The 26905-nt window shown below is 44.7% G+C and overlaps 1 protein-coding gene and 1 pseudogene across 5 annotated transcripts in view; both read right to left on the reverse strand.

The window, feature by feature from the left end:
• CHD4 (chromodomain helicase DNA binding protein 4) overlaps positions 1-8028 on the reverse strand; it is a 28757-nt gene extending 20729 nt beyond the window's left edge. For 2 of the 4 annotated variants that reach the window (XM_084835152.1, XM_084835150.1), the window contains exons 1-9: positions 7436-7483; positions 6190-6366; positions 3102-3229; positions 2759-2953; positions 2296-2414; positions 1230-1471; positions 865-992; positions 578-713; positions 45-226 (exon numbers count right to left, since the gene is read on the reverse strand). In XM_084835152.1, coding sequence (XP_084691278.1) covers positions 45-226; positions 578-713; positions 865-992; positions 1230-1471; positions 2296-2414; positions 2759-2953; positions 3102-3229; positions 6190-6286 — 1227 coding nt within the window. In that variant the 5' untranslated portion in view covers positions 6287-6366; positions 7436-7483. Of the gene's footprint in view, positions 1-44; positions 227-577; positions 714-864; positions 993-1229; positions 1472-2295; positions 2415-2758; positions 2954-3101; positions 3230-6189; positions 6367-7435; positions 7484-7592; positions 7692-7970 lie in introns of those variants that run through there. The other 2 variants (XM_084835154.1, XM_084835153.1) reach the window with 2 other exon arrangements.
• Positions 1-26905, reverse strand: part of LOC146352896 (protein CFDP2 pseudogene) — a 1048348-nt pseudogene that overhangs the window by 584360 nt on the left and 437083 nt on the right. The gene's annotated exons all lie outside the window — the stretch shown is intronic.

Consider the following 26905-nt stretch of genomic DNA (forward strand, 5'->3'; position numbering starts at 1 on the left):
TACCTTCCCAGTCCTCTAACTACATAATAGAACCCAAAACTCACGCAGTGTGGGCAGCTCCACTTGCCCTCTGGCGCTTTCTCCATATCTGGATCCAGACAAACCATGTGATAGGCACGAGGGCAAGTGTCACACAGGATGATCTCTCCCCCCTGTTGGCACACCTCGCAGTAGTCCTGGTGGTCCGTTTCATAGCCATCAACAGTTGCAGCAGAATCCTCTTCTCCTAGTGGAGCAGGACAGTGGACAAAGCATTAAACAGTTATGCAAGCAAACAAGAATACTTCTGCCTCATGCCACAGAGCACTATCTAGGTAGCAAAGATTTACAGTTCAATCATTACAACTGCAGAGGTGGCATTTTTTGATCTCATAGTTGGGATTCCAGGAGTCGGATCAGCAAAACAGATATGTTATTATATACAAGGACCCAATAAAGATTTCCTTGAAGTATCAATCTCACTGCAGCTCATGCATTTGCTCTCAGCCCCACAGACACTTGCAATCAGGAAATCCCCCTCCCCACACAACATATATATCCTATATTGCTCTCTTTTAAGCTGAGCAGAGTCCAGTACCTTTCTTTTTCCTCTTTCCTGCTTTTAGTTTCTTGCGGCTACGGCTGCTGCGACTCGTAGATCCATCTGACACAGAGTAGCTGTTGATGCTTGCATCATCAAAGTCTGACTCGACATCCAGATCATCCTCCTCGCTCTGAGGAACAAACAGAAAAAAAGATGAACACAGATCAGAGAGATGCGATGCCTATATCCCGCCCCCCCCCCCCCTCAACCTGCAAAAGACCTAGCGGGCAGGAGCAAACTCCCACCCTCTGCACCCTCTTACCAGAAAAAGAAAAACTCACAGATGATCTTTTACGCTTGGAGCCAAATCCTCCCAGCTTGATTTTCAAAGGTGCCACCTTCTTGGTTTTGGGTTTTTTGATCTCAGGAACACGAGGACTGGCCTTGGGTTTTTTCCGGGCGTTAGGGCCTAAGAGACAGATCATCATCACCCCATTATTAAGTAGCACCTAGATTCCAACTCTGCTCATCAATGTAAAAGTGGAACACAAGACAAAGGTTTTGCCAGAGACCTTATAAGAGATTACTAGAAGTATCTTGAAACATGCTCTGAGCTACAATTCATTGGAGTTGCTAGAATGAGGAAAAGGCTTATGAAGACACCCTCCTCCTCTGCCATCCCAACAACCCCACATGTTCCCTTCACCTTTGCCTTCCTTGGTCTTGGCCTTTCGAAGCGGCACTTCAAGCGGGGGCTGAGGAAGGACTGCATCCACATTGGCCACCATGCTCTCCACCACAGCCACAGCCGCCGCAGCAGCAGCTGCCACTGATGCCCCAGAACTCCCTTTGAAGGGATTGTTTGTGCTGAACTCTCTCCATTTGGCCCCCAGAACCATCATCATTTTTGAGACTGCAATTTTGGGATTCTTGGCAGCAATAAGCGGCCTGTGGAGGATGGGCAGGAAGAGGGGAAAAAGAGCATTACTGGACACCGTGGACTTCTGGGGAGCCCTGGAGCCCTGCTTAGCCTCTACGCGATACCACTAGCCACACCATTCTCATTGCCACCTGCAACCAGTAAACACATGGGAGAGGAAACTTTTTCTGGTGAGTTAAGCATAAGGAAAGCTTGGACTATTCTGAGGTCCCAACTCTGCCACAAGCAGAAGGCTTATGGCTTTAATAACCCCCCCTCAACCCACAAAAGACCTAAAATTGTAAAATTCCCATTTTACAATTTTAATATTGATGATTTAATTATATTTTAACTTTTATACAGTTACAGTTATATTTATATTTCTATTTATAGGTTTTAATGGTAGCAGTTTTAACGTTGTAAGGCCGCCTTGAGTCCCAGTATTGGGAAAAAGGCAGGATATAAATAAATAAATATAATAACAACAACAACAACAACAACCCTATTTCAGTATTTCCCCCTTTTGTGGGTAACAGTTAACCCATTTCCTAGGGTAATCCAACATATCTATAGCACGAAATCCTCAAATATAGGATGCTATAATTTATGTAGTATTTTCCCACAACGTTTACAGTAGTTCACATACATTAAATGAGCACTCTGAGTTAGGTAGTGTTTACTTCCCCTACTATAGATGAGATGCTGAGGCTGAGACACAGTACCTTGCCTGTTTCCACCCATAAAACTAAAGCTGAGCCTTCCAGCTCACGCTCTTCAACTATACATCACATCTGCTCCTGGATTAATCTTTTTTACTTTGTATTCTTGAGATATAAATGGCAAACAAACACACCTGACGAATTGGCTGAAAGCTTTATAGTTGGTAAGAGTACGATAATCCTCCTCTGTGAAAATATGATCAATATCCTCCATGCCCCAGTCTTCTAGAAGCTGGGCAGATGACTTAGGTTCCTGGCAAGAGGGACAGAAAAGGTGGCTAGTCAGGGAGGTGTAGTCTCAACAAGGACTTTTTCCAGTCCTGAACAGGGAGCTTGCCAAAGAAAGGCAGAATCAGAATGGAAGTTTAGAAGACTGAAGAAAAGGAAGAGGAATATGAACCACGCACCACCTCCACAAAAGCAGGACTTTAAGCTCCAAGAACGAAAATATTTTTTTTTAGTGGTGCCTTCTGCCCACTCCAATCTACCCCCAACCCTAATCTAGGATGCACAAACAAAGAAGAGAAGTGGGGGAAGCATCATGGAAGCACTTGTCCAAGTAATTTAGTGGGCCATTTTAGATGTTTCCCATTTCACCTTGGAATCATCGTCTTCATCCTCTTCTTCCTCCTCCTCCTTGCGCTTGGCTTTGCTCTTCTTCTCCTTCTTAGGCCCAAGTTTCTTTTTCTTCTTTTTGCCAGGGGTATAATCACTTCCCTCACTGTCTGAGCGAAGCAGCACCTCCTCTTCCTCCTCCACAAATTCATTTCCCTCACCGGAGCTGTCTCCAAGCTGGGATGGAAGAATGAAAGCATTCAATCAGCATCAAAACGTTCTTTCCAAAAGGACACCAGATACTAATGTACTCAGAATGCAGACCACTCTGTACAGTAAGCAGCTTCTTGCCCCCTCAGCCACAAGTCCTACTCTTATTTCTTACCTCTTTTTTCTGGCGCTTACTGATCTTGGGCACTTTAGGTTCCTTCAGCTTCTTGGGCTTCTTCTTCTTCTTAATTTTTGGCATCTCTGCCTCTGATAACAGCTCTTCCTCTGGCTCTTCTTCAGGCTCTGAGCAAAGTTAAAGGCAGCAGAGAATAACAATTCATTTCCAAAGCCTATGTGTTGGATCACATGCCACCACATTCCCACTGCCACCCACCAGACTACACTATTTGCCCGATAGTGCTTCACCACTCTGTCAAGCAAGACCATAATCAGCCTCTTTTCTTTCAGATTTTTAAAACCTGAGCCTGTTTCTTAACATTTTCTATCCTGTGCTTTTCCCCTCCCCACACACACCTGACACGATTAGCCTGTTCCATGTATGAGACTCCCATGAACAATTCTGTGCAGCCTCCTGCCACTGCATTTAAAGAACTGTGAACTGAAGTACTAGTTTAACACTGGCATTAAAAGACATACCTGATCCCCTCTGAAAGTCACACAGAGGGAGCATTCATTAGAAGAAATCAGAAGCTCTTCCTTCATTACTTTTTTCCCCAAATCAAATTGGGGTGATGAAGCAATAGGGATATAGTCATCTATACAAATCTCTATGCATCCCAGTGAGGGTCATTTGTCCAGGGGTATTCAGCCCACCCAGATCTTGGCTAGTGGAAGAAGGTACTAGCTGTCTCAGGATCCTATTCTTCCCTGGAACTTTTCATTTGACCTTCAGGTATCCTGCACCTGCAAGCCCTTCTCGCCAATATGAAAACCACTGTGATATAGTAAACTAACTTCATGCACCTTTCCCCACATCATTTGCCTAGCTAAGCTGTTCCATATGGAATAGAGGCATTTATTTCCTCCAGACACCATGGCAGGACGGAGAACAGTACTGGCTATATTACTACAATTCAGCAAACAAGGAACTGCCCCGTTCTCCTCTGTCCATGCCCCTTTCAAATGAAAATCTAAATCTACAAGCAAGAAAAAACTCCTAAAATGCACCTGCTAAATAATGATCAAGGTACGACAAGCAGTGTCTTCTTCCCTCCCTCGGAATCCCCCAAAGTATCCTTTACAACAGGAAACTACTTGGACTCCCGCATCCTGCCTAGATTGCCAATGCTTAGAGACTCCATTTCAATCACCAGGTGCTCACTCAGGTGCCAGCCCACTTCCAACTCCCAATCCCCTCCCATCTATGCAAATGCAAGCATTAACTCATTCCCTCTCCCCCCCTTGCCCTTGTATGCGTACACTCTCTCCCTCACACGAGCATGCGCGCGCGCGCACACACACACACACACACACACAACACATGTCACTCCTCACTCCACAGAGCACACTCCCATCTGTTCTTCCAACCCTCCCACCCACAAAAGCCCAGAGGGGCACAGCCAGCCGGCAGCTTCCTTTGTGACAAGATCCACAGTAACCCAGCCATTCTCCTTCCCCTCCCCCTTCATCAGCCACCCCCGCCCATTACATGCAGCCAGAGTCACTAGCTCTCCCTCCAAGGGAAAATGGCCTCCTAACCACAGGCACTGAGCAGGATGAGGGAAGCCACAGGTCACAGCAGTTGCTGCAACTGAAGGACAAGAAGCAGAGGGGAAACTGCTCAGGGTGGAGTCCTGCATTCCCAAACTAGCAAATATATCCTGTGCCAGAAGTATTTTCCTTGCATCCCTTCCTCCAAACATGGCTGCCCCATCCTCCTCTCTCCCTACAGGCAGGCTTAAACTCAGCTCCCCAAACCCTCTAGACCCAAGCATCCTCTCCACCCCTTTCTCTAAGACTTGGCTAAAGAGAGCAATCTCCTTCTTTGGAGGTTGAGTTCAAACTAACAATGAAACATTGAGCTTCCTTCTTTTCCCTACTAATCCCTGTCCATCCTGAACTTTGGGAGAGAGAAAAGGACAACCAACACTCTTGAGGTGACAAAGTGATATAGTTCCCAAATGCTAAATGTACTTCAGAAGCAAAGAGATTCACATCATATTCCTAGGGCTCAACTGCTCTCAACCCAAATAATTAGGTAGCATCTCCATACAACAACAACTGAGCTAAAACAAACTCCTCTGAAAATGACTAAAGATGTATGACAAAATGCATCACTCACATCTCCCCACCATACTGTGCAGATCACACTCAATTTAGAAACAGTACTAAGGTGAGCAGCTGTGAAGTAAACTACGTTGGGTGTGGCTACGTTGGGAAGAAAAGTGGGTCATGCAATAGCCCAAAGCACAGATCGTTTTGGACACAGACATATTTCAGTTCTCATGTGGGCAAGAGAAAGAAAGCTAGACACTATTCCATCTCATACTTCCTTCAAAGTGGCCCAGAATGTGTGTTTTTGATAGCAACCGTCATCCATACCCTTCCCTCTCACTTCCCTTAATCCACTTGCAAGGTTCCCCCACCCCCAACAGGGCCCCAAAATTAACTCCACCACATGTTTAGGGAAACGAATGCAGTAAGGAGAGAGATACTTTCTATAATACACACGTGGCTTACTAGTAAACAGAACTTTCCCATGTTCAGCTCCTTTTCTTTTGCATCTACTATTCATTCAAAAACAAATCTAGTATGACAAGCCAAATATTCAGAACAGCGGAGAGAAATCTACAGGAAGCCCTTTACAGGCAGAGAAGTAGGAGGCGTCAGCAGGAAGCAATGGAAACAGCCAAGCAAGTAAGTCATCCAATACGTTAGCAGCAACAGCAGCCAGTGTTTAAGTAAAAGTTCTGAACAATTTTTGTCCCCCAGGTCCTAACTTCCAAGTTTTCTCACCAGGACTGGAGCTATATAGCACAGTTATCAGATATCACTGAAGACTGGATGGAGGGCAACTTGCTACCTCCAAGTCAATGCCATTAAATGAAGGCATGAATTAAGCCCAATGTCTCAGGTCCCCCAGTACAAGAGGCGGCGGGGGGGGGGGGGGAGAATATGATCTTATTGCTATCCCTGTTTCAAATATACAACAGAAGAACTATTTCATTCCATGGCTCAAGAAAAGCCATTCTAGCATCCCAAAACAAAGAAGTCAATTATATCATGCCAGTCTGTATGTGTACCTTGATGTTGGTGGATACTGTTGTTCAGAAGGATCTCCATCTCCTCCTCATCGCTGCCAGCAGAGCAGGGTGATGGGGATCCTATGCCAGACGCCATATCCTCCAATTCAGAGGACAATTCTGGGGCTCAAGCAGCTCCTGCTCTCTTGGCACCTCCTTACTAATGCCAGTTATGTGCTATACAGAGAGAGAAGAGTAAGTAGTAAGGTTTAATGTCATGGTGTTGTTATAACAAAGTCACTAGTTATAACAAAAAACCAGGAGGATTTGAAAGGGCCAAGCAATTAGCTAACAACTTTGCCCAAGTATCCATCTAAGATGGCCTTGAGGACAATGCTGAATTACTTCAAGTCAATATCCCATTATAAGTGGACAGACAAGAACGTCAACTTTGGGTTTCCAGTTCAGGTAAACCTGTAGCCAGACAGAACCTGCGAGCAGGAAGGCAAAACCCCAGAACAACCCCTTTCCCCACACCTTCCAAATGGGAATGTCTGTTAAGGGCTTTCCTCTTTTTTAAAAAACACCACATTTCTATGTTGGCATACCACCTAAGAGTTCAGCTTTCATTTAAGTTATGACCAAAATGTCCAGTCACAGGGGAAGCACAGCAGGAAAAATATAGATCAATTTAAACAAAACAAAACAGCAAACAAAAGGCACAGTCAGCTCAAAGGAAAGCCAAGAAACTTGCTTCACCCGCCCCACTCCTAGCAATGGGGAGCGGGGGGGGGAGAAGGAAAAACCCGGGGAGTATAAGAATATGGGAGGGAAACAATTCTTGTGGGGGGGGAGAACTTGGCAAGGAATTAGGGATGGGGGAAGGGCACAGCTCGATGTTTGGAAGACCGGGCGGGGAGGCGGAAGAGAGGTCTCTTTCCTTCCCCTTTCCTGCGGGGGGGCAGTTGGAAAGAGAAAGGGGGCGACGGCTGGACAAATAATACAATCTCAAGGAGCCCTCCGAACACGTGTGTCAGGCTCCGCGTCGGCGAGCAGTCCATGGGGAAGAAGGCAACTAACATTCCCGAGCCCCGGAGAGACGGAGACCCGCTGGTCCCCTCCTAAGAGGCCATCGCGAGGGGGTCAAGAGCGACTGGGAGCAGCGTGGGGGCTGCCGAGGTGGGGCACTCCGCTTCCCTCAGGCGGCGGCGGACCACCTCGGGACAGGCTGGCGCAGCAATCGAGCACCGGGGGTCCCCCCCGGCTTTCACCCCGACCTCATCCCTTCCTCGTATCCCGCCCTCACCCGACTCAGGGCGCCCCGGCTTCTTATTTCTCGACGCCGCTGAAGGGAAAATGGCTCCGGCTCCAGCGCCGCCTCTTAAAGGAGAAAAAAAAGCCCCAGCTAAGCCCCTCCCCTCCCCCCCACACTCCCGCCTCCATCCCATAATATGCCCCGGTACCTTGGCGACGGGTCCCACCTCCGTCACCTCAGTAACCCCCCCTCAACTAAGGCATCCCATAATACTTCTCCTGTCCACAAAACTCCCCGCTCTGAGCCCGGCCCTGCATCCCATAATAATCACTCCCCTCCCCCTTTCCAAAACATCCCATAATAGTCCTTGCGGGGGACCGTCCAGTAATACACACTCCCCCCATGCGGAAACATCCCATAATACTCGCCCTTACTCAGACATGCCACAATAGTCACCCTTCCCCCATCGAGGCATCCCATAATAAGCACATTCTCTCCTTTCCCCCCTTCCTCCACCTCCTCCTTCTTCCCCCTCCCACAGGCACGGTCTCACTGCCCTGAACATCCCATAATAGTATCTACCTACCCTCATCCCCTTCTCTTGCTCTTCCAACCAACTCATAATAATCGCCCCATCCCTCACTGACGGACTGACACATCCCATAATAAGCACACATTCGTTGCCAAGTCTGGCATCCCATAACGAGCACTCCTCCCTTTCTGTCCAACTCTGTCTCACTGAAATATTCCATAAGAGCCCCCATGGCATCCCATAATAGTCACGCCCAAAACATCCCATAATATTAACAACTTCCCCTCCTTCCTCCCCCTCAGACAAGCATCCCATAATAATCCCCGTCCACTGAGACATCCCATAATACTGTCAGCAACTCTTAGCCACAGCCTACAATGCTAGCACTTACTGCATCTTTCTCCCCCTTCACACAGTCCATAATAACCATGGTCACACTGTTCCTCCCTAGTCCAGCCAAACCAGAACGAAGAGAGGACCCTTCTGAACAGTTCATAACACCCAATAACCCATCCAGATCAGCATTTCCCTACAGATACCCCAAGAAAACATTTGGCATACATATTATAAATGTACCCCATCCCCCAGCTAAACACACAGACCATAATAACCACTGGGGGCATAGGGCCAATGGCACATCCCATAATACTCTAGCAAAGCCTGCCAGGATTCTCTGTTCTTTCAGATGATGCAGACTCTGCACATCCCATAATCTTTCATACACTTCAATACAGACACTGGAAGTCAGACCCTTATACTCAGACTATAAGGCCTCTAAGTGGACTTCACCTCTCCATAGTTCCACACAGATTGACAACATAGGAATATAGCATGGCATTCCCAGATATTTAGGAGGTAGCCTTATAAATAACTACTATGCACAGATAATCTCTTTATACTATTATGTACTTCAGTGATAGTCAAAGTGCGCATTTCCTAACAAATATTCATTCCACTTTTTCTGTACCTCTGAAAATTCGATCCCCTTCACTTTTAAAACATAGGCCTGCCATCCTATTAAAATGTTCACATCAAATATATTATCTTCATGTATAAATGACATATCCCATAATACTTTTATCATTTTACAAATATACTATTTTATAATCCCTTGTTCTCAGATACCCATATTGTCTGTTCAAAATTTCTGTACTGGCATTCCATACAACTTCCTAACTGCTAACATACATGTGCATATTCTGTAATTTTAAATGTTCTGACATACAGATACCCCATTACTGGCCACAAAGGCTTATCAATAATACATTCAACATACTGACCACCAACCATAATATTCCATACTCTAATATGGCCCTTAATATGCATGGGGAGAAACCCACCAAGCTCTCCACGGCTGCTGTGTACTGAAATGAAAGGAGGTTGTGCAGCAGCATTACTTAATGGACTGCATCTATGATTATTACATTACTTTGTCCCCCAATTTAAAAGCACACATTTTCTCCCCCCATTATTATAATCTACCATTGTTTTCTTATTGAATACATGAAGTATTCACAATACAGCCATAGACTGGATGGATATATTGGGTACATACCTTAGGAACAGGGTACTTCAATTAATTACATTTGACATAGCCCACAGATGTAAGACTGGTGGACCCATGTAGCAAACGTTATGAGCACAGATCAACATTTCTATATAACTATGGCCACAGTCTTGAGATCACTTTGGAGATTCTGAATTTCATTAATTCCAGTGGGATTTATGAGATCCAAAGAGGTTTCACTATTATGGCCATATATTTAATATAATAATGTAATATCCGATATAGATAGGGTATTACAAACGGGTATTACAAACAAACACTTTTGGCATTTTTACACATGCGTGCATGTATATATGTGCATGTGTAAAAATGCCAAAAGTATTTGTTTCCCCAGACCTCCTGTGATCTCTTGAGCTAGGTATTCTATTTTTCATGCTGCTCTTCTAATTTTAAATGTGAATATCTAATTTTTATTGTATTTTAAGGTGCAATTGTATGCTCAAAGTATGCCAGCTAGAGAGATTCCTTTAAGTTTCCTGCACCAGCAGATCATGGAAATATGCCACCACTGGAGACCCAATGCCAGTGTAATGTCAAGGTTATGCTGGCGTATCCCCATCACTGGTGCAACTCCACTGATGGAGGGGAAGAAAATGGGTATCAGGGGCATGTCAGGGATTAGCGGGCTTAGTCTAAAATCTAAACTATGCTTCTCACGTTACGTGAGCAAATAAAGTGGTATAAGTTAAAACACTCCTGTTGAACTCAACAGAGAGCAAAAATACACAGCCTCCAACCCCTTGTCTGCCCACACAGCCACAATGGAATCTAGAGTTTTTAATAACTTTGCAGCCAAGCACAGCACATCCAAACCCCTGCCAGGGAGCCTATTAATCAGATGATAGGATATCTGGCTTCATATTTTGCACACTTTGGGCACATAATGGGAAATTTTGGTGATGGGTTCTATGGAGAAAGGGCACTTTGCACAAAAGAGCACTTTGCATGTTGCACAAACAACCTGGCCCCCAGAACAAATATTGTTAACTATTGTTTCCTCAAAACCCTTACAGGTACTCTGCCTCAGGACTCCACACATAATCACCCATCAGCAATTCCCTGTTCACTCCTACAACTGAGGGTGCTAGGACATCATGTTATCACCCTGTCTCATTCATGGAATTTTACAGGGGATCCAGATGAAATTGTGTTCCACTAGTAACCCTCCTGTGTTTTCTCACTGCTTCTTCTGTCTTTTTTTTCTTCTTCTTTCTTACCGCAGAAAATCCTTTAAGGAAAAAAAAGTTGGAATAGCTGCACAATGCCTTCTGTTTCATAATGCCAGGAGTCCTCCATCTCAAAGCTCTCCCTCTCATGCTGTTCAGTACAAAAACTTCCACATTCTTAAGAGCTGTTGTTTCTTCCCTGATGGGGTTTGACAGCTAAGGATCTCTTCTTTCTCCCACTGGGCCACAGCTGGCCTCAGAATGGAACCCTGAATGAGAAGAGAGTCCAGGGATTGCATTACCAGGGCTCAAGGTTTGCAATTTCTCCAAACTCTACCGAATTAAAGTACTGTGGGGGTAAGGAGGCATGTAACAGCTCACAAGCCTCCTTAGTACTGCAGGTATTATAAACCATGCAGTCATTCAGAGTATGAGAGTGAGTGGCTGCATTCAGACATCCTGCTAAACCAGGGGTATACAACTCATGGCCACACGCAGCCCTCTGTCATTCTATCTGCAGCCCACAGAGCCTGTAGATGCCACTCCCAGTTTTCCCTGCTATTGGCAGCACCATAACTGTGATCCCAATGAAGCTTTAGCCTTCCCCCTCCCCCAGCAACTGGGATTCCCATTTTCCCCCTACTAATGGTCCATTCTCTTTGTGTGTGTGTGTATGTGTAAATGTCTGCGTGCATATATGCACATGTGTAGTCCCTGGCCCCTAGCTGATATTAGATACAACTCTCAGGGCCAAAAAGGTTGTGCACGCATGTGCTAAACTACAGTTCTGCAAGACAAGAACAAGCCTAGCTTTTCCTGGGCTAGCAGGCTTTTCCCTCCTTCTCTTGCACGGCCAGAAGGAGAAGTTCAGATCTTTAGCTTCCATTTTTATTAAGCACAGCTTGGCATGTCTTACAAACCCAGAACTGTGGTTAATCTTAACTATGGCTAGTTTCAAACAAGCCAACTTCAAACTATGACTTACAAAGATGGAATGGTTAAACTAACCACAGTAAAATTAACCAGTTTTCTGGGTTCAAACAATACAGCAAGTTATGGTTAACCAGAAGTGGAAGCAAAAACTTCTGAACTCAAGGCAGTGCTGAAGAAACAGTGGTGAGGAGGAGTGTGCAAGCCCAGGAGGAGGCTAGGATCATTCTCATCTCACTAAACCATTGTTTAGTGTGACATCTAAAGGTAGCGAGTGAGCAGGTGCGGGAGGATAACAAGATCTGCTAGAACAATAAATAGTAGGCCAAGTCAATCAAACAAATGAGCATGGGGAGAGGTGTGCCTAGATGGAATGGCATAGGTTATGATGTGCAAAAGGCAACTTTAGTGTTCCCCCTAAGACTTTACAGCAGCCTTCCCCAACCTGGTGCCCTCCAGATGTGTTAGACTACAACTCCCAGCATCCCCTAGCTAGTCATGTAGTCCACTACAGTTTCACAGGTGAACTCCTCCCAGTCTTATCTAGTGGGAGAGCATCACATTCAGGATTTGAATCTAAGACCTCCTGCATGTGAAATCTTTGGTGTTCCACAGAGCTAGGGTTTCTCATACAACCCTCTTGGCCCTGGCAAAAACAGCTGATTCTTTTTTTTTTAATCTATTTTTCTTTTATTTTTATAGATGAAATAAACACTACCAACAACATAATCAGAATCTTCAGTTTCCAACATTACAGTATTCTGAGGAAAAGAAAAAAGGGAGGATAGCAAAAGAAGGAAGAGAAAAAAAGAAAGAAAAAAGGATTATATTAAACTTCAATAAGAACAGACCAAATATCTAAATATAAATCCAATTGCAGATTATACCTATACAGCATTCTTCCAAACCTTACAAGTATTATTAAATCTTCAGTCTGAAATGCCACATGATATGTCCTTCTTTGGGCTACTGCGGGGTCTCAAGGCATCCTTGCCTGTTTCCCATACCTGTGCTCCCTACAGTGAGCTAATCCAGATTGATGCTGTTAAAGACTGCAGTTATGGCTTCCCTTGTTACTTGTCCTATTTCCTCCTTTTCCTGTTTGGCAAAAGACTCTCAGATAGGTTTTTCCTTCGTGAGGACTTGAACCCTTGCCCCAGCAAGGCTCATGTGTTCTCCCTCATCCCAACTGAGATATCTGGGTAGATCAACGAAAGTGGGAGTCCTTCCTTCTCTTTGTGTTGTGCAGTCAAAATGGTGAGTCTTAGCAGCCCATGTGTGAGTGGTATAAGGGGATTCCAATTCCGGTGTGCAGGGATTCCTCGAGTTTCCCGGATGCTAGATTCTTGCTGCTGGTGCCACAATGCCTTATTCAGTGGGTGGTGCTGTTGGGTCCCTGTGTCTAGTGGGCTGTGCATATGGTAGGATGACATAATAGAAGCATTTCCCTCTTGCCCTGTGTGGATTGGCTCAGTCCATGCATGGATGATTTGTTGGCATCGTCACCACGCCACTCCATGATTAGTGTGTGCCGGTGGTGTTATGGCTGTGGTGTGTGATGTTTGGTGGTCTTTGTACTGCTGTGATGATCTTCTCCAGTTTTCTGTTCCGAGTCCCAACTAAACTATACTGATGTTACAATGGCAAAAGCTAACTGCCAACATGGTAGGACCATAGAACTGCTCATTCATTATTGTTGTAATTATTCATTGTAACCTGTTTTGAGGGCCTATGGCAGAAAAGCAGCCTAGAAATTCAGTTAGGCCTATGACTTAATTAATTAGATCAAATGGTGTATAATTGATGAAAACTATGCCCCCCATAAATAAGCTAGCAGAGTTTTATAATGCAAACTATTTTTTAATTCAAGTATTTATAAAATACGCAGGTGGCAAGTGCCCCCTTAGGGAAGTATTCCTCCCCTCTCACACAGGAGGTATGCCTCTTCTAAGTTGGTGCCTGCTGTGATACATACATGCATCATATTCAATTACTTAACTTCTGTTGCTCATGGAAAGGAAGGCTTTAATTATGTGTTTCCTTTCATTCTTTTTTCCTTGTTAAAAATAGCAAAATAGTGCCATTTCTCTATTTAAAAAATAATGAAACAGCACCAGTATTTATTTGTTTGCTTGTTTGTTTGTTTATGCATGCATTTATTAGATTTATATACCGCTCAACTGGCAAATGCCCTTGGGGCAATTTACAATAATAAAAACAAAACAACTACAACATACAATAAAACTATCAAAATGATACAATATTAAACATTAAACATTAAAAACGTTGACGAGCTAGCAGTAAAATTAGTATTCAAGGAAAGGATTAAAGATTGAAGAGGAAGTCTTAATGAATACAATGAAGGCGCAAAGGGGATCTTCCTGGGAAGGGCATTCCACAAATGGGGAGGCCACTTCAGAGAAGTGACAGAGTCTGGGTTTGGATGATCAGCAGGGGAAACAATGCAGCATCAGTTGTTTTCCCCGCCCACATGCATGCCGGTCACGCAACTGGGATTACCCTAATTACCTGCGCCATGTTGCAGGTTACCATGTTGTCTGGACACGGCACAGATGTAGTGAATTTTCACCTACCCTACAACCCCTACTGCAAGCAGTTGGATATAGGGTGGGTGAAAATTTACTACGTCTGCACCACGCACCAGGTTCAGATGACATGGCGCGAGTAATTAGAGTAATCCTAGTCACGTGACCAGCACACATTGGGGCAGGGGAAACAACTGAGGCAGCATTGTTTCCCCTGCTGATCATCTAAAAAAACTCAATCATAGCAATTGGGCAGAAACATATGGAAGAAGGTACTCCTTCAGGTAGACTGGTCCTAAGCTACTTGGGGCTTTAAAGGTCAGCATCAACACATTGAATTGAGTCCAGAAACTGACTGGCAACCAGTGCAGTTGACACAGCACTGGAGTAATAGGTTTGAATCAGCCAGTCCATTCTGAACACCAGTAGTTAAAGACTCCACCACCACCACACTTGCAGGAATAGGTTGACAAGTTATACACAGTTAAGGGGCAATTAATTACTCCTGAGCTACCCTGAACAGGAAGCAATAAAGCAGGACCTGAACCTGAAAATAGAAACTTTTAAATTAAAGGTTTCAATTTCAAGTAACCCTTGAAAGCCTCAATGGCATTTTGCCTGTCCACATTAGACAGATTGGCATTGCTGTTGTGTTTTATTACCTCCACCCCCAAATTATTATTTGGGCTGGGGGTTATTATTATATAAATTATTATTATTACCCCCTGACCACAAATCAGGATGGAAATAACTCAGAAAACACTAGAATACACGGATTTGTCAGCAAATGTATCTGGATTCTCTGTAAAAAGTAAGCAACCAAAGATGGCAATTCCAGAGAATCGGACTAATGTTGAAGCAATCTAGGTGCACTTTTATTAATGGGAATAAATGCAAATGGACTTGTGGTCAGTTCTGGCAAGTTTGGGTAATATGCAAACTAAGGAATTAATTGGTCAAAAAGGCAGATGATTAATCAGCTAAACTCTTTAATTGGTTGACAGGCAAGATGAGTTAAGATTTACCACTATTCACCACTCCTGAAAAAATATTAGATGAGCATTCCTGTACTTGAGTTATATATCAGGCAAGTATACATCTTGCAAATAATTTTTTAAAATATATCAGAAAATGGACCACCACTAATCACTATTTCTTTTAAAAACCTATGTCCTTCCTTTCTACTCAGAATGAGCATTCAAGGAGACACTCATCACAAACCATATCCAACAGTTGCCTGTGACACTTACCACGACTCCTTCCTATATATCAGTCACAATCGGAATAAATATGTGATCTCACAGGAGTAGGATGTTTCCCAGAACAATGTGTGTTTTCCAGCTGATCATTTTATAGCACAATAAATTTGTCATTGTTACTCAGTTGTTGCAAGGGGATCCAAACATCTTTATCCTGACAAGGTAGCATTTCTATTGCACAGAAATTGTATTTTCTTCCTGGCATTTTATTGCTGGGAAAATGCAATCCTCAGCCAGTCCCTACTAGTGTTTCTATTGGGATAGTGTTCTTTGGAATGTGGTTACAAACATGTGTCACAGGCACCTTTTATGTAACATTAGTTATGAACAATTCACACATACACACTTTGTCAGTGCTACTCTCTGGTCTGGTGCAGGATCACTCATGTATCCTTTTAATATCGAGGGAAAACTCACAAAACTCTCCCAGCCCCTCAATTGAAAGGGTATTCTCATCATTCTGTGGACATTCTTTCCCCTTTGAGGGCTCCTTCACATGGAGCTTTTATCCTGCGATTGAGATTGCTCCTTCATGGAAATTTGAGGGCTCTTTACATGATGCAGTGATTATTCCAGCCATCTCCTGTACTAAATGCCCTTTGTTCCGTTTTTAAATAGATTGCAGATAATGAGCTATCAAATTACCCCGTTGTGTTCCACTTCAGTTTCCTCCGTCAAAAGAGTTAAAGCGGCGAGAAGAGGAGCAAGATCAATGAAAGATAATGGAAGACTCCAATATGGGATGGGATGGGATGGGGTGGGGAGGAAGCAAAGAAGCGCATGTAAAGGGAGTCAGTTGTGATCCTGCATTTAAAATGGAAGCAGAAAGCCCTGTTTTAAATGCAGGATTTTATGCTGGTGTAGAAATGTGTGGATCATAACCAACTGTGGCAAGTTCTTGGTGGTATGGGGATACCAAATCATCTTCTCTGCCTCCTGAGGAATTTGTGTAACGACCAAGTAGTAACAGTAAGAACAGACCATGGAACAACGGACTGGTTTAAGATTGGGAAAAGGGTACGGCAGGGTTATATACTCTCACCCTACCTATTCAACCTGTACACAGAACACATCATGCGACGTGCTGGACTTGATGAATCCAAGGCTGTAGTTAAAATCGATGGAAGAAACATTAACAGTCTCAGATATGCAGATGATACCACTTTGATGGCTGAAAGCGAGGAGGAGCTGAGGAACCTTATGATGAAGGTGAAAGAAGAAAGTGCAAAAGCTGGGTTGCAGTTAAACCTCAAAAAAACCAAGGTTATGGCAACCAGCTTGATTGATAACTGGCAAATAGAGGGAGAAAACGTGGAGGCAGTGACAGACTTTGTCTTTCTAGGCACAAAGATTACTGCAGACGCTGACTGCAGTCAGGAAATCAGAAGACGTTTACTTCTTGGGAGGAGAGCAGTGACAAATCTTGATAAAATAGTTAAGAGCGGAGACATCACACTGACAACAAAGGTCCACATAGTTCAAGCAATGGTATTCCCCGTAGTAACCTATGGCTGCGAGAGCTGGACCATAAGGAAGGCTGAGCGAAGGAAGATAGATGCTTTTGAACTGTGGCGCTAGAGGAAAATTCTGAGAGTGCCTTGGACTGCAAGAAGATCAAACCAGTCCATACTCCAGGAAATAAAGCCAGACTGCTCAGTTGAGGGAATGATATTAAAGGCAAAACTGAAGTACTTTGGCCACATAATGAGAAGACAGGAGAAGATGCTGATGCTAGGGTAAGTGGAAGGCAAAAGGAAGAGGGGCCGACCAAGGGCAAGATGCATGGATGATATTCTGGAGGTGACGGACTCGACCTTGGGGGAGCTGGGGGTGGCGACAGCTGACAGAAAGCTCTGGCGTGGGCTGATCCATGAAGTCACGAAGAGTTGGAAGTGACTGAACAAATAAACAACAAAGAAATGCCCAATGAGCTATCAAATTACCGCATTGTGTTCCGCTTCAGTTTCCTCCATGAAAAGAGTTAAAGCAGCAAGAGGAGCAAGATCAATGAAAGATAATGGAAGACTCAGATGGGGGGGGAGCGTGTGATCCCACATTTAAAACAAAAGCAGAAAGCCCCATTTTAAATGCAGGATTTTAGGCTGGTGTAGAGATGCATCCCCTTCATGGATCACTGCCTTGTTGTGGCGAAGGGGCTTGCGTAACTCAGTGAAGCCATAAGCTATGCCGTGCAGGGCCACCCAAGACGGACAGGTCATGGCAGAGAGTTCTGACAAAATGTGGTCCACTGGAGAAGGAAATGGCAACCCACTCCAGTATTCTTGCCAAGAAAACCCCATGGAACGTATCACAAGGCTAAAAGAGATGACGCCGGAAGATGAGCCCCTCAGGTCGGAAGGTGTCCAATATGCTACTGGGGAAGAGCAGAGGGTATTTCCAAGTAGCGCCAGAAAGAGTGAAGCGGCTGGGCCAAAGCCGAAAGGACACTCAGCTGTGGATGTGTCTGGTGGTGAAAAAAAAATCCGATGCTGTAAAGAACAATATTGTTTAGGAACCTGGAATGTCAGATCAATGAATCAAGGTAAGCTGGAGGTGGTTAAACATGAGATGGCAAGATTGAACATCGACATCTTGGGAATCAGCGAACTAAAATGGACAGGCATGGGCGAATTTAATTCAGGTGACCATCATATCTACTATTGTGGGCAAGAATCCCTTAGAAGAAATGGAGTAGCACTCATAGTCAACAAAAGGGTGGGAAAAGCAGTACTGGGGTACAATCTCAAAAATGATAGAATGATCTCAGTACGAATCCAAGGCAAACCATTCAACATCACAGTAATTCAAGTCTATGCCCCAACCACTGATGACGAAGAAGCTGAGGTTGATCGGTTCTATGAAGACCTACAACACCTTCTAGAACTAACACCAAAAAAAGATGTCCTCTTCATCATAGGGGATTGGAATGCTAAAGTAGGAAATCAAGAAATCACCGGGATAACAGGCAGGCATGGCCTTGGTGTACAAAATGAAGCAGGACAAAAGCTAATAGAGTTTTGCCAAGAGAACATGCTGATCATAGCAAACACTCTTTTCCAACAGCACAAGAGGCGACTCTACACATGGACATCACCAGATGGTCAATATCGAAATCAGATTGATTATGTCCTTTGCAGCCAAAGATGGAGAAGCTCCATACAGTCAGTAAAAACAAGACCTGGAGCTGACTGTGGCTCAGATCATGAGCTGCTTCTTGCAAAATTTCGTCTTAAATTGAAGAACGTCGGGTATGACGTAAATCATCATACCCTAAATCATATCCCTGATGAATATACAGTGGAGGTGAGGAATAGATTTCAGGGATTAGACCTGATAGACAGAGTGCCTGAGGAACTATGGACGGAGGTCCGTAACATTGTTCAGGAGGCAGCAACGAAATCCATCCCAAAGAAAAAGAAATGCAAGAAAGCAAAGTGGCTGTCTGATGAGGCTTTACAAGTAGCTCACGAAAGAAGGGAAGTGAAAAGCAAGGGAGAAAGGGGAAGATATACCCAACTGAACGCAGAGTTCCAGAGAATAGCAAGGACAGACAAGAAGGCCTTCCTAAATGAACAATGCAAAGAAATCGAGGAAAACAACAGAATGGGAAAGACTAGAGATCTCTTCAAGAAAATTGGAGATCTCAAGGGAACGTTTTGTGCAAAGACGGGCATGATCAAGGACAAAGAAGGCAGGGACCTAACAGAAGCAGATGAGATTAAGAAGAGGTGGCAAGAATACACAGAAGAACTATACAGGAAAGATCTGAATGTCCCTGATAGCCATGATAGTGCGGTCACTGAACTTGAGCCGGACATCCTCGAGAGTGAAGTCAAGTGGGCCTTAGGAAGCATTAGTAACAACAAAGCTAGCGGAGATGACAGTATTCCAGCCGAACTATTTAAAATCCTAAAAGATGATGCTGTTAAAGTGCTGCATTCAATATGTCAACAAATCTGGAACACTCAACAGTGGCCACAAGACTGGAAAAGGTCAGTTTACATTCCAATTCCAAAGAAGGGCAACGCCAAAGAGTGTTCAAACTACCGCACAATTGCGCTCATTTCACATGCCAGCAAGGTGATGCTCAAAATCCTACAAGCTAGGCTTCAGCAGTATGCGAACCGAGAACTACCGGAAGTACAAGCTGGGTTTCGAAGAGGCAGAGGAACTAGAGATCAAATCGCCAACATTCGCTGCATCATGGAGAAAGCAAGAGAATTCCAGAAAAACGTCTATTTCTGCTTCATTGACTACGCTAAAGCCTTTGATTGTGTGGATCACAACAAACTGTGGCAAATTCTTAAAGTGATGGGAGTACCAGACCACCCTACCTGTCTCCTGAGAAACCTGTACGAGGGTCAAGAAGCAACAGTAAGAACCGAACATGGAACAACCGAGTGGTTCAAAATTGGGAAAGGAGTACGACAAGGCTGCATATTGTCACCCTGCTTATTTAACTTATATGCAGAGTACATCATGAGAAATGCCGGGTTGGATGAATCAGAGGTCGGAATTAAGATTGCTGGGAGAATTATCAACAACCTCCGATATGCAGACGATACCACCCTAATGGCAGAAAGCGAAGAGGATCTCAAGAGCCTCTTGTTGAGGGTGAAAGAGGAGAGTGCAAAAGCTGGTTTGAAACTCATCATTAAAAAAACTAAGATCATGGCATCTGGCCCCATCACTTCCTGGCATATAGAAGGGGAAGAAATGGAAGCAGTGACAGATTTTACTTTCTTGGGCTCCAAGATCACCGCAGACGGTGACTGTAGCCATGAAATTAAAAGACGCTTGCTCCTGGGGAGGAAAGCTATGGCCAACCTAGACAGCATAGTAAGAAGCAGAGACATCACCTTGCCGACAAAGGTCCGTCTAATCAAAGCTATGGTTTTCCCAGTAGTAATGTATGGCTGTGAGAGCTGGACTATAAGGAAGGCTGAGCGCCGAAGTATTGATGCTTTCGAACTGTGGTGCTGGAGAAGACTCTTACGAGTCCCCTGGACTGCAAGGAGGTCAAATCAGTCCATCCTAAAGGAAATCAACCCTGAGTGCTCATTGGAAGGACAGATAATGAAGCTGAAGCTCCAATATTTTGGCCACCTAATGCGAAGAGAAAACTCCCTGGAAAAGACCCTGATGCTGGGAAAGGCTGAAGGCAAAAGGAGAAGGGGACGGCAGAGGATGAGATGGCTAGATAGCATCACGGATGCAATGAATATGAACTTGAGCACGCTCCGGGAGAGAGCGCAGGACAGGAAGGCCTGGCGTGCTATGGTCCATGGGGTCACGAAGAGTCGGACACGACTGAACGACTGAACAACAACAACAGAGATGCATACAGTTTCATTTAAATGGTGCGCATTGCTACCATTTTAGAAGTTCTCATATTTTTATCTTATCTAGTACTGACAGTATATATAGTCATCAAAAGCTAAAGGAGAGGGTTTGCAGTCTGTTCTAAGTGAAGATGTTCTAGGTGAGATATACAGATAAATAATACAGGATATTATTTATTTGTATATCTCACCTTTCTTCCAGGCAGCTGAAGGCAGAGCAACTGGTTGTCCCTCCCTGTTTTATCCTCACAACAAATCTGTGAGGTAGGTAAGGCTGAGAGAGACAGAGAAACACTGGCCCAAAGTCACCCAGGCAGCTTCATGGCTGAGTGGGGATTTGAACCTGGGTCTCCCCAGTCCTCTAATACTCCAACTCCTAGGGGGTGTTTCCACCAGCGATTTACTCCAAGCTGGCTGCATGTTGAGGTCATTAGGGATACATGACGTTATGGCCATCCAGCAACTTTCCCAGAGCTTATCAGGGAAAAACCAGATTTCCTGAGATGGCTGAGAGTCCGATTCTTTTCCTTAAGTTGGGTACTCCCCAGTATAGTTGTATGCCCCAACCCCTGCATTTAGCTCAGGTATGCTAGCACTGCTCAGAGGGGTGCCTTTCACCGTGACCTCGGTCAAGGGGTGTTTCCTCCCATGGTGTTGAATGAGGCTTGCCCTCTGAATGACCACAGAAATTACAGAGAACCCCCTCAACTGACACAGCACATTTTAAAGCCCAATTCCTTAAGTGCAATTAAGCTCTGATTCACCGCCTTATGAAGTAACTACTTCATAGCTTCCTTATAGAGATCCTGTGCGTTAAAATGGAGGCTGGTTTCCATCTCTTTCCCACAACAAACCCATTAGTGTCTCCTCAGAAGTAACTCCCATTGTACTGAATGAAGCTTGCCTTTGAATGCCCACATCAGAACTTACAGAGATTCCCCCTCAATTGAAATGGCACATTTTAAAGCCCAATTCCTTAAGTGCAATTAAGCACGATCTCGAGCTCCGATTCATTTCCTTAGGAAGCAACTACTTCACACATCCTTATGCAGATACTATGCATTAAAATGGGGGCTGGTTTCCATCTCTTTCCCACAGCAAACCCATCAGTGTCTCCTCAGAAGTAACTCTGATTGTGGTCAATGAGGTCCTGCAGGTTAAAATGGGGAATGGTTTCTGACCGACTTGGTGTTCTCCCCCACCTTTCCCAGCACAAGCATACTGTATGTGTGTCTACTTGGAAGTAACTCCCATTGTGCTCAGTGAGGCTTGCTTCTGAAATGCAGGTGGATCTGGACTTTCAGGGGAAAGAGGGGAGGGGGAGCCTCTCTTATTGGTTGAGCAGCCCCTGCCAGTCAGATGATGTTCACTCCAACCCCCACCTGGAAGTATGTTCTGTGAAGCGATTTTTACTGGTGCGGAGAATCTGCTTGTGGAGCCCTGCTCACAGCAGAGCCGACTCCTTTTAAAAAAATCAGGTACTCCTCCATTCACTTCTCCTTCCGTTGTCATAGAAATACCTAGACCACACTGGAAATGAGAGGCTATTAACATGTAAGACAGCTGTTCTGCGAGCAGCCTTGATTTCCTTTTTCTGGCCCTGCTTCTGTGTCTTTAACATGTGCCTTCAACATGCAGGAACCAAGCAAGTGAAGTTCCTCACCACCACATATTTCCATGCTTCACCATGCTTAATTTTTGCACATCAAGTTGTTGCTAAAAGCTCAAGAGCAAGGCCAGAAAAAAATGATGACAATGATGCCAGTCAGTCACACAGCCCCACTCTCAATCTCTCTCTTTCATATATATATTTGATCCACAGGGCTTGGTCAATTGGGCAATGCTCTAAAATAAGAGGCAACTGGAAATAAATTAATCTTTATGTTTACAAGCAGTTTGTCCTCTTTCCCTCTAATCCTTCTTCCCCTCTTTTTCCATATTCAGCAAGAGGCATGGTCCCTGATCAAACCTCCTGGGAAGCTCCACCCAGCAAAATTGGGCACATCCCATAATATTTCTGACAGGAGACGTTCCCTAGCAACTATCCACACCCCACCCGGCAGAACAACCATCCCATAATAGCATGCCTGCTTTACAGGTTCTGACAGTTGAAACAGAGGAGATTAAGTGTATGGGGGGGGGGGGCTGGTAGCAGAAACAGGCTGTTGATGATTAAGGGGAGGGGGGCATATTGGTGCTGGCTGAACCAGAGAGAGACAGAGAGAGAGAGAAGGGCAGGCGCTTGGATAGAGTCCCAACAGACACAACCAGACACGCCGTCTATGTTGTCATCCCATAATAATCCATTCTCCTCTCTCTTCTTCACAACATCCCATAGTAATTCAGAGAGGCCAGCCACATCCCATAAAGTCACGTGTGCTGACTGAACCGCCGAGACATCCCATAATATTCACAGAACACACTCAGACTTACAACACCCCACCCCCGCTGCCTGCCTTGCCATCCTATCCCATAATAGTCCTGGCCTCTCATGGGACACCATCCCATAATACTCTCGCCAGCTGCAGCAGTCACCACATCCCACAGTACTCTCCACCACCCACCTTTCCCCCCCCCAACTCTGGTCACATAAGCCCTTGCTACTATTCCACCCCATAATATTTGCTTGCTTTCCTCTGTTACGTAAAGCTTCACCATCCCATAATACTGCCAGAGGCCTGAACCCGTGGGCCAAACCCCAGCCAACTAAGCCAGCTTGGTTGTAGATATTTCTGGCTAGGCCTGTGCTTTCTGCTTCCAGTGAGCATGAAACCTGGACACTGGCTGTGATATTTTTTTCCACTTTCCACCTTCCACCTTTCCTGTCTTTTCATGTCTCTTCTTGCCATTTCCCTTTTCAGTTTATAAAATCATCTTCCATGCACTTAATCTGCCCCCTTTCCTCTCAATTTTCTCCTTTTAGCAACTGAACATTATTTTTTTTAATACCTACCTGGTCTATAGTATTTAATCTTGTCGGTTTGCTCCCCCATTTCTGACTGAAATACTGAGGGCGCGTCCAGACAGAGTGCTTCGAGCACTAACAATTAAAAGGTATTGTGCAGCTATTCTGTCTTTTCTTTTCTTTTTTAATTCATGGATTTTCTGTAGTAAGAAAAAAGTCAGAGGAGTGGTGAAAAAACACAGATAGATTAGGAGTAGGAAACAACGTCGTCTCCTATCCGTCAGCCTTCGAACACAGAGGCTGATGGCCTTCCTATGCAGGGTGCAAGGACTGTGGAGGCAATTGTGCTATTCTCGCCCTGCATTATTGTGCCTCTGTGCTATTCTCGCCCTGCATTATTGCTAGACAGGCGGTTTGCCCATCTAGCTGGGGCTCTGCAGACAAGGAGGAAAGGAGGCTGGGGCAGCTAGAGGATTCTTTGCAAGCTGGCTGCCCTGGTCTTCACCCCTCCCTGCCCACAGAACCACCACTTTCCCTCCTCTCTGAGCCCACAGTTGCCAGCTTGCAGAGGCAAGCAGCACAGTTCTTTCTGTGCTGGCTGCGAGGGGGAGCGGGTAGGGAGCTCAGACTCCTGGGTCCAAAGTTGGAGGGCTGTCTGTGGCCTCGGATCCAGGAATCCAAAAAATCCTATGGCCCCTCCAGATGCTGCCTAGGGGCCATAGGATTGCTCTCCCTGTGATTTTAGTAGAAGTCAGAGTGTAGATATTCAGCAAGAAGCTCAAACTTTGGTCCCATATTGTCTTTTGTATACAATTACCATGGACATTGTGATTTTTTTTTTTTTTGTGCTTAATTTTAGACCTAGCAACAATCATTCATGCCTTTGTAACCTAGAGTTCTAAAATATATTTTACAAGGGAATGTTTTCAGTCTGGAGCTGGTGCAACAATGAAACCAAAAGAAAATACATTTAACAAGAGACAGTGCTTTGGACATACTCTTGTTGACTGCAGCCTGCATTATCTTTTCTGAAAACATATTTTATGTTTTTCTGCATTTGTGGTTGATATTTGTCATTAGTATCTTTACATTCTGCAATTTGAACTATCTTCCTGGACAGTGTTCTCAGACTCTCAGCTGGCCCCATTCAACTAAGCAGGCCATTCGGCCCTCCTAGAGCTTTTCTACATGAGGCATTTATTTTATGCTTGTGATTCCTTACTCACGGATGTTTATGGGTCCTTTAGATGACGTTGTGATGCCCCAGTTTCACTTCTGATTTTTCAGAGCACTTTCCCAGGTTTTTTTTTCAGAATGGGGAAAATGGGGTATCATTTCTGAAAGTGCTGTTTCTACTTGTGTATCTGAGCTATTCTGCTATAGTACAGTGCCACCTAGAGGTTATGTAGCAGAAAAGCAGGAAAGGAAAAACTGGGTAGAGCTCAGATCTCAATTTTGCAAGGAAACCAAAAGTAGATACAGCGATTAACAGCCTCGTGTAGAAGAGCTCCTAGGCAAGAAGAGTTATAAAGGACTTCCTATTTGGATTGGGACTTTGCTGGAGCAAGAGTGGTCTTCCTGGCTTTGGTGGTGTTCTTCACTCTGACACGACTACTGGCCCCTGCTGCCTATGACTCAGCCCTGAGAAAAGGCTTTTCAGCAGCAATTCCCTAGTTGTGATCAAAAGGAAGCAATTAAAAAGGCAGGACTTGCAAACAGGAAACTTTTAATTAATGTTGGACAGGAGTTTTGCTCAATGGAACTTGCTTGTGAGTAAACGTTACTGCAGGATCTTGGCACTGGAGAAGGGCATTGCTGGATAATACAGTGCTAACGTATGGGCTGTGAGGAACTTCTGTTTTTATTTCACTCCCTGCTAATTACAAATGAAGAAATAAATGCCTCAACATCACTAAAGAGCTCTAGTCTGGAAGCAATCTGGACAAGATGAGATACCTGTGACTAGGGGCTTCTCTACATGAGGCTTTTATTGTGTGCTTATGATTGGTCACTCACTTTTTTTGCAGGTCCTTTACATGACATTATCAACCACTGTGCTTTCTGGCCATTATAGCGGCTTTATTCTCAATGGGGAAAATGAGATAAGAAATTTTATTGCACTTTGAAGTGCTCCAACGGCTGGTGAATTTCTAGAATCCTGCTATATTGCAGCTATACCACAGTGCCATCTAGTGTCTGTATAATTAAACATATAGAACTTGCCCCTAGAAAAAAACACGTGTAAAGGAGCCAATCTTAAACTTGCAAGGAATCCAGAAGCAGATGCCCTGGTAAGGGTATGGGATTTTAGCCTCCTGTAGAGAAGCCCTAGGTGTCTCCCCATTTCTTCAAAGCTAAAATTGGCTTCAGGGAAGAGGTTGTGACTTGAGAGTGCAGAGTTGTAAAAGGGTTATTTTCCCTGCATTTTTCTTGATCTGAATCCCCTCTCCAAGGCAGGGGATGCAATTTGGATTGGAACACAGCATGAGGGAGAAAGGCTTCAAGCCTTGCCCCACAGTGGCATCCATGGTCCTCATCCAATTAGCACTCCCATCCCTTCTGTTGATTATTACTTTAAAATGGGAGGTCCTAATCATTGGACAACTGTGTCGCTTGTAGTTGTGTCCTTAAAATGGTGGTTTAAGCAGTTCTTTGCAGACTAATTAGTTTGTGTCTGCCATTACGAAAGATCCCAACAAGTCATGCTGGGGTGAAGGAGCAAAGGCCAACAGTTCTTCAGATCTATCTCTAAATCTGAATCTCGGAGAAAGGGTGTGGAGGATTCCCTTGCACAGAGCCCCCAGAAATCTGGCCTGAGTGCACCTTCCCCACTGTGTTGTGGCATGTGATTATGTCTGTTGTTTACCTGGCTACTCATTCCAAAATGAAAGCAGGAGAGCTAAGAGTCCCTAGTTGTCTAAGGGCATCTCTACATGACTACTCTATTCCACCACAGTACTGCTGCTTCTGGTTACTGTTCAAGCATGGGGTCTTTATAAGGGCTTCTTTTACCTCACTATGCTATGCTTTTTATCATTCCGTGGAGGGGCGGTGCATCTCATAAGAACCGGTCATACTGCGAAACAAACCTTTACACCCTCTGGGTCTATCATGCTTCATGTTCCGTGGTATCTCCCCCTTGCCCTGCCCTTGCCCTCCGCTCACTGATCACTGGTTGCTTCCTGGTGATTGGCACACCCAAGCAAGCATCCAGTCCCCAGAGTCGTGTGTTTTGCCTGCGTTGTCTGGAGTAGTGCTAGAACACCTCTGCTCC

This window comes from Heloderma suspectum, chromosome 2, assembly GCF_057233095.1.
Source record: "Heloderma suspectum isolate Gila_16-S chromosome 2, 16-S_ref, whole genome shotgun sequence".
Taxonomy (NCBI): Eukaryota; Metazoa; Chordata; class Lepidosauria; order Squamata; family Helodermatidae; genus Heloderma; species Heloderma suspectum.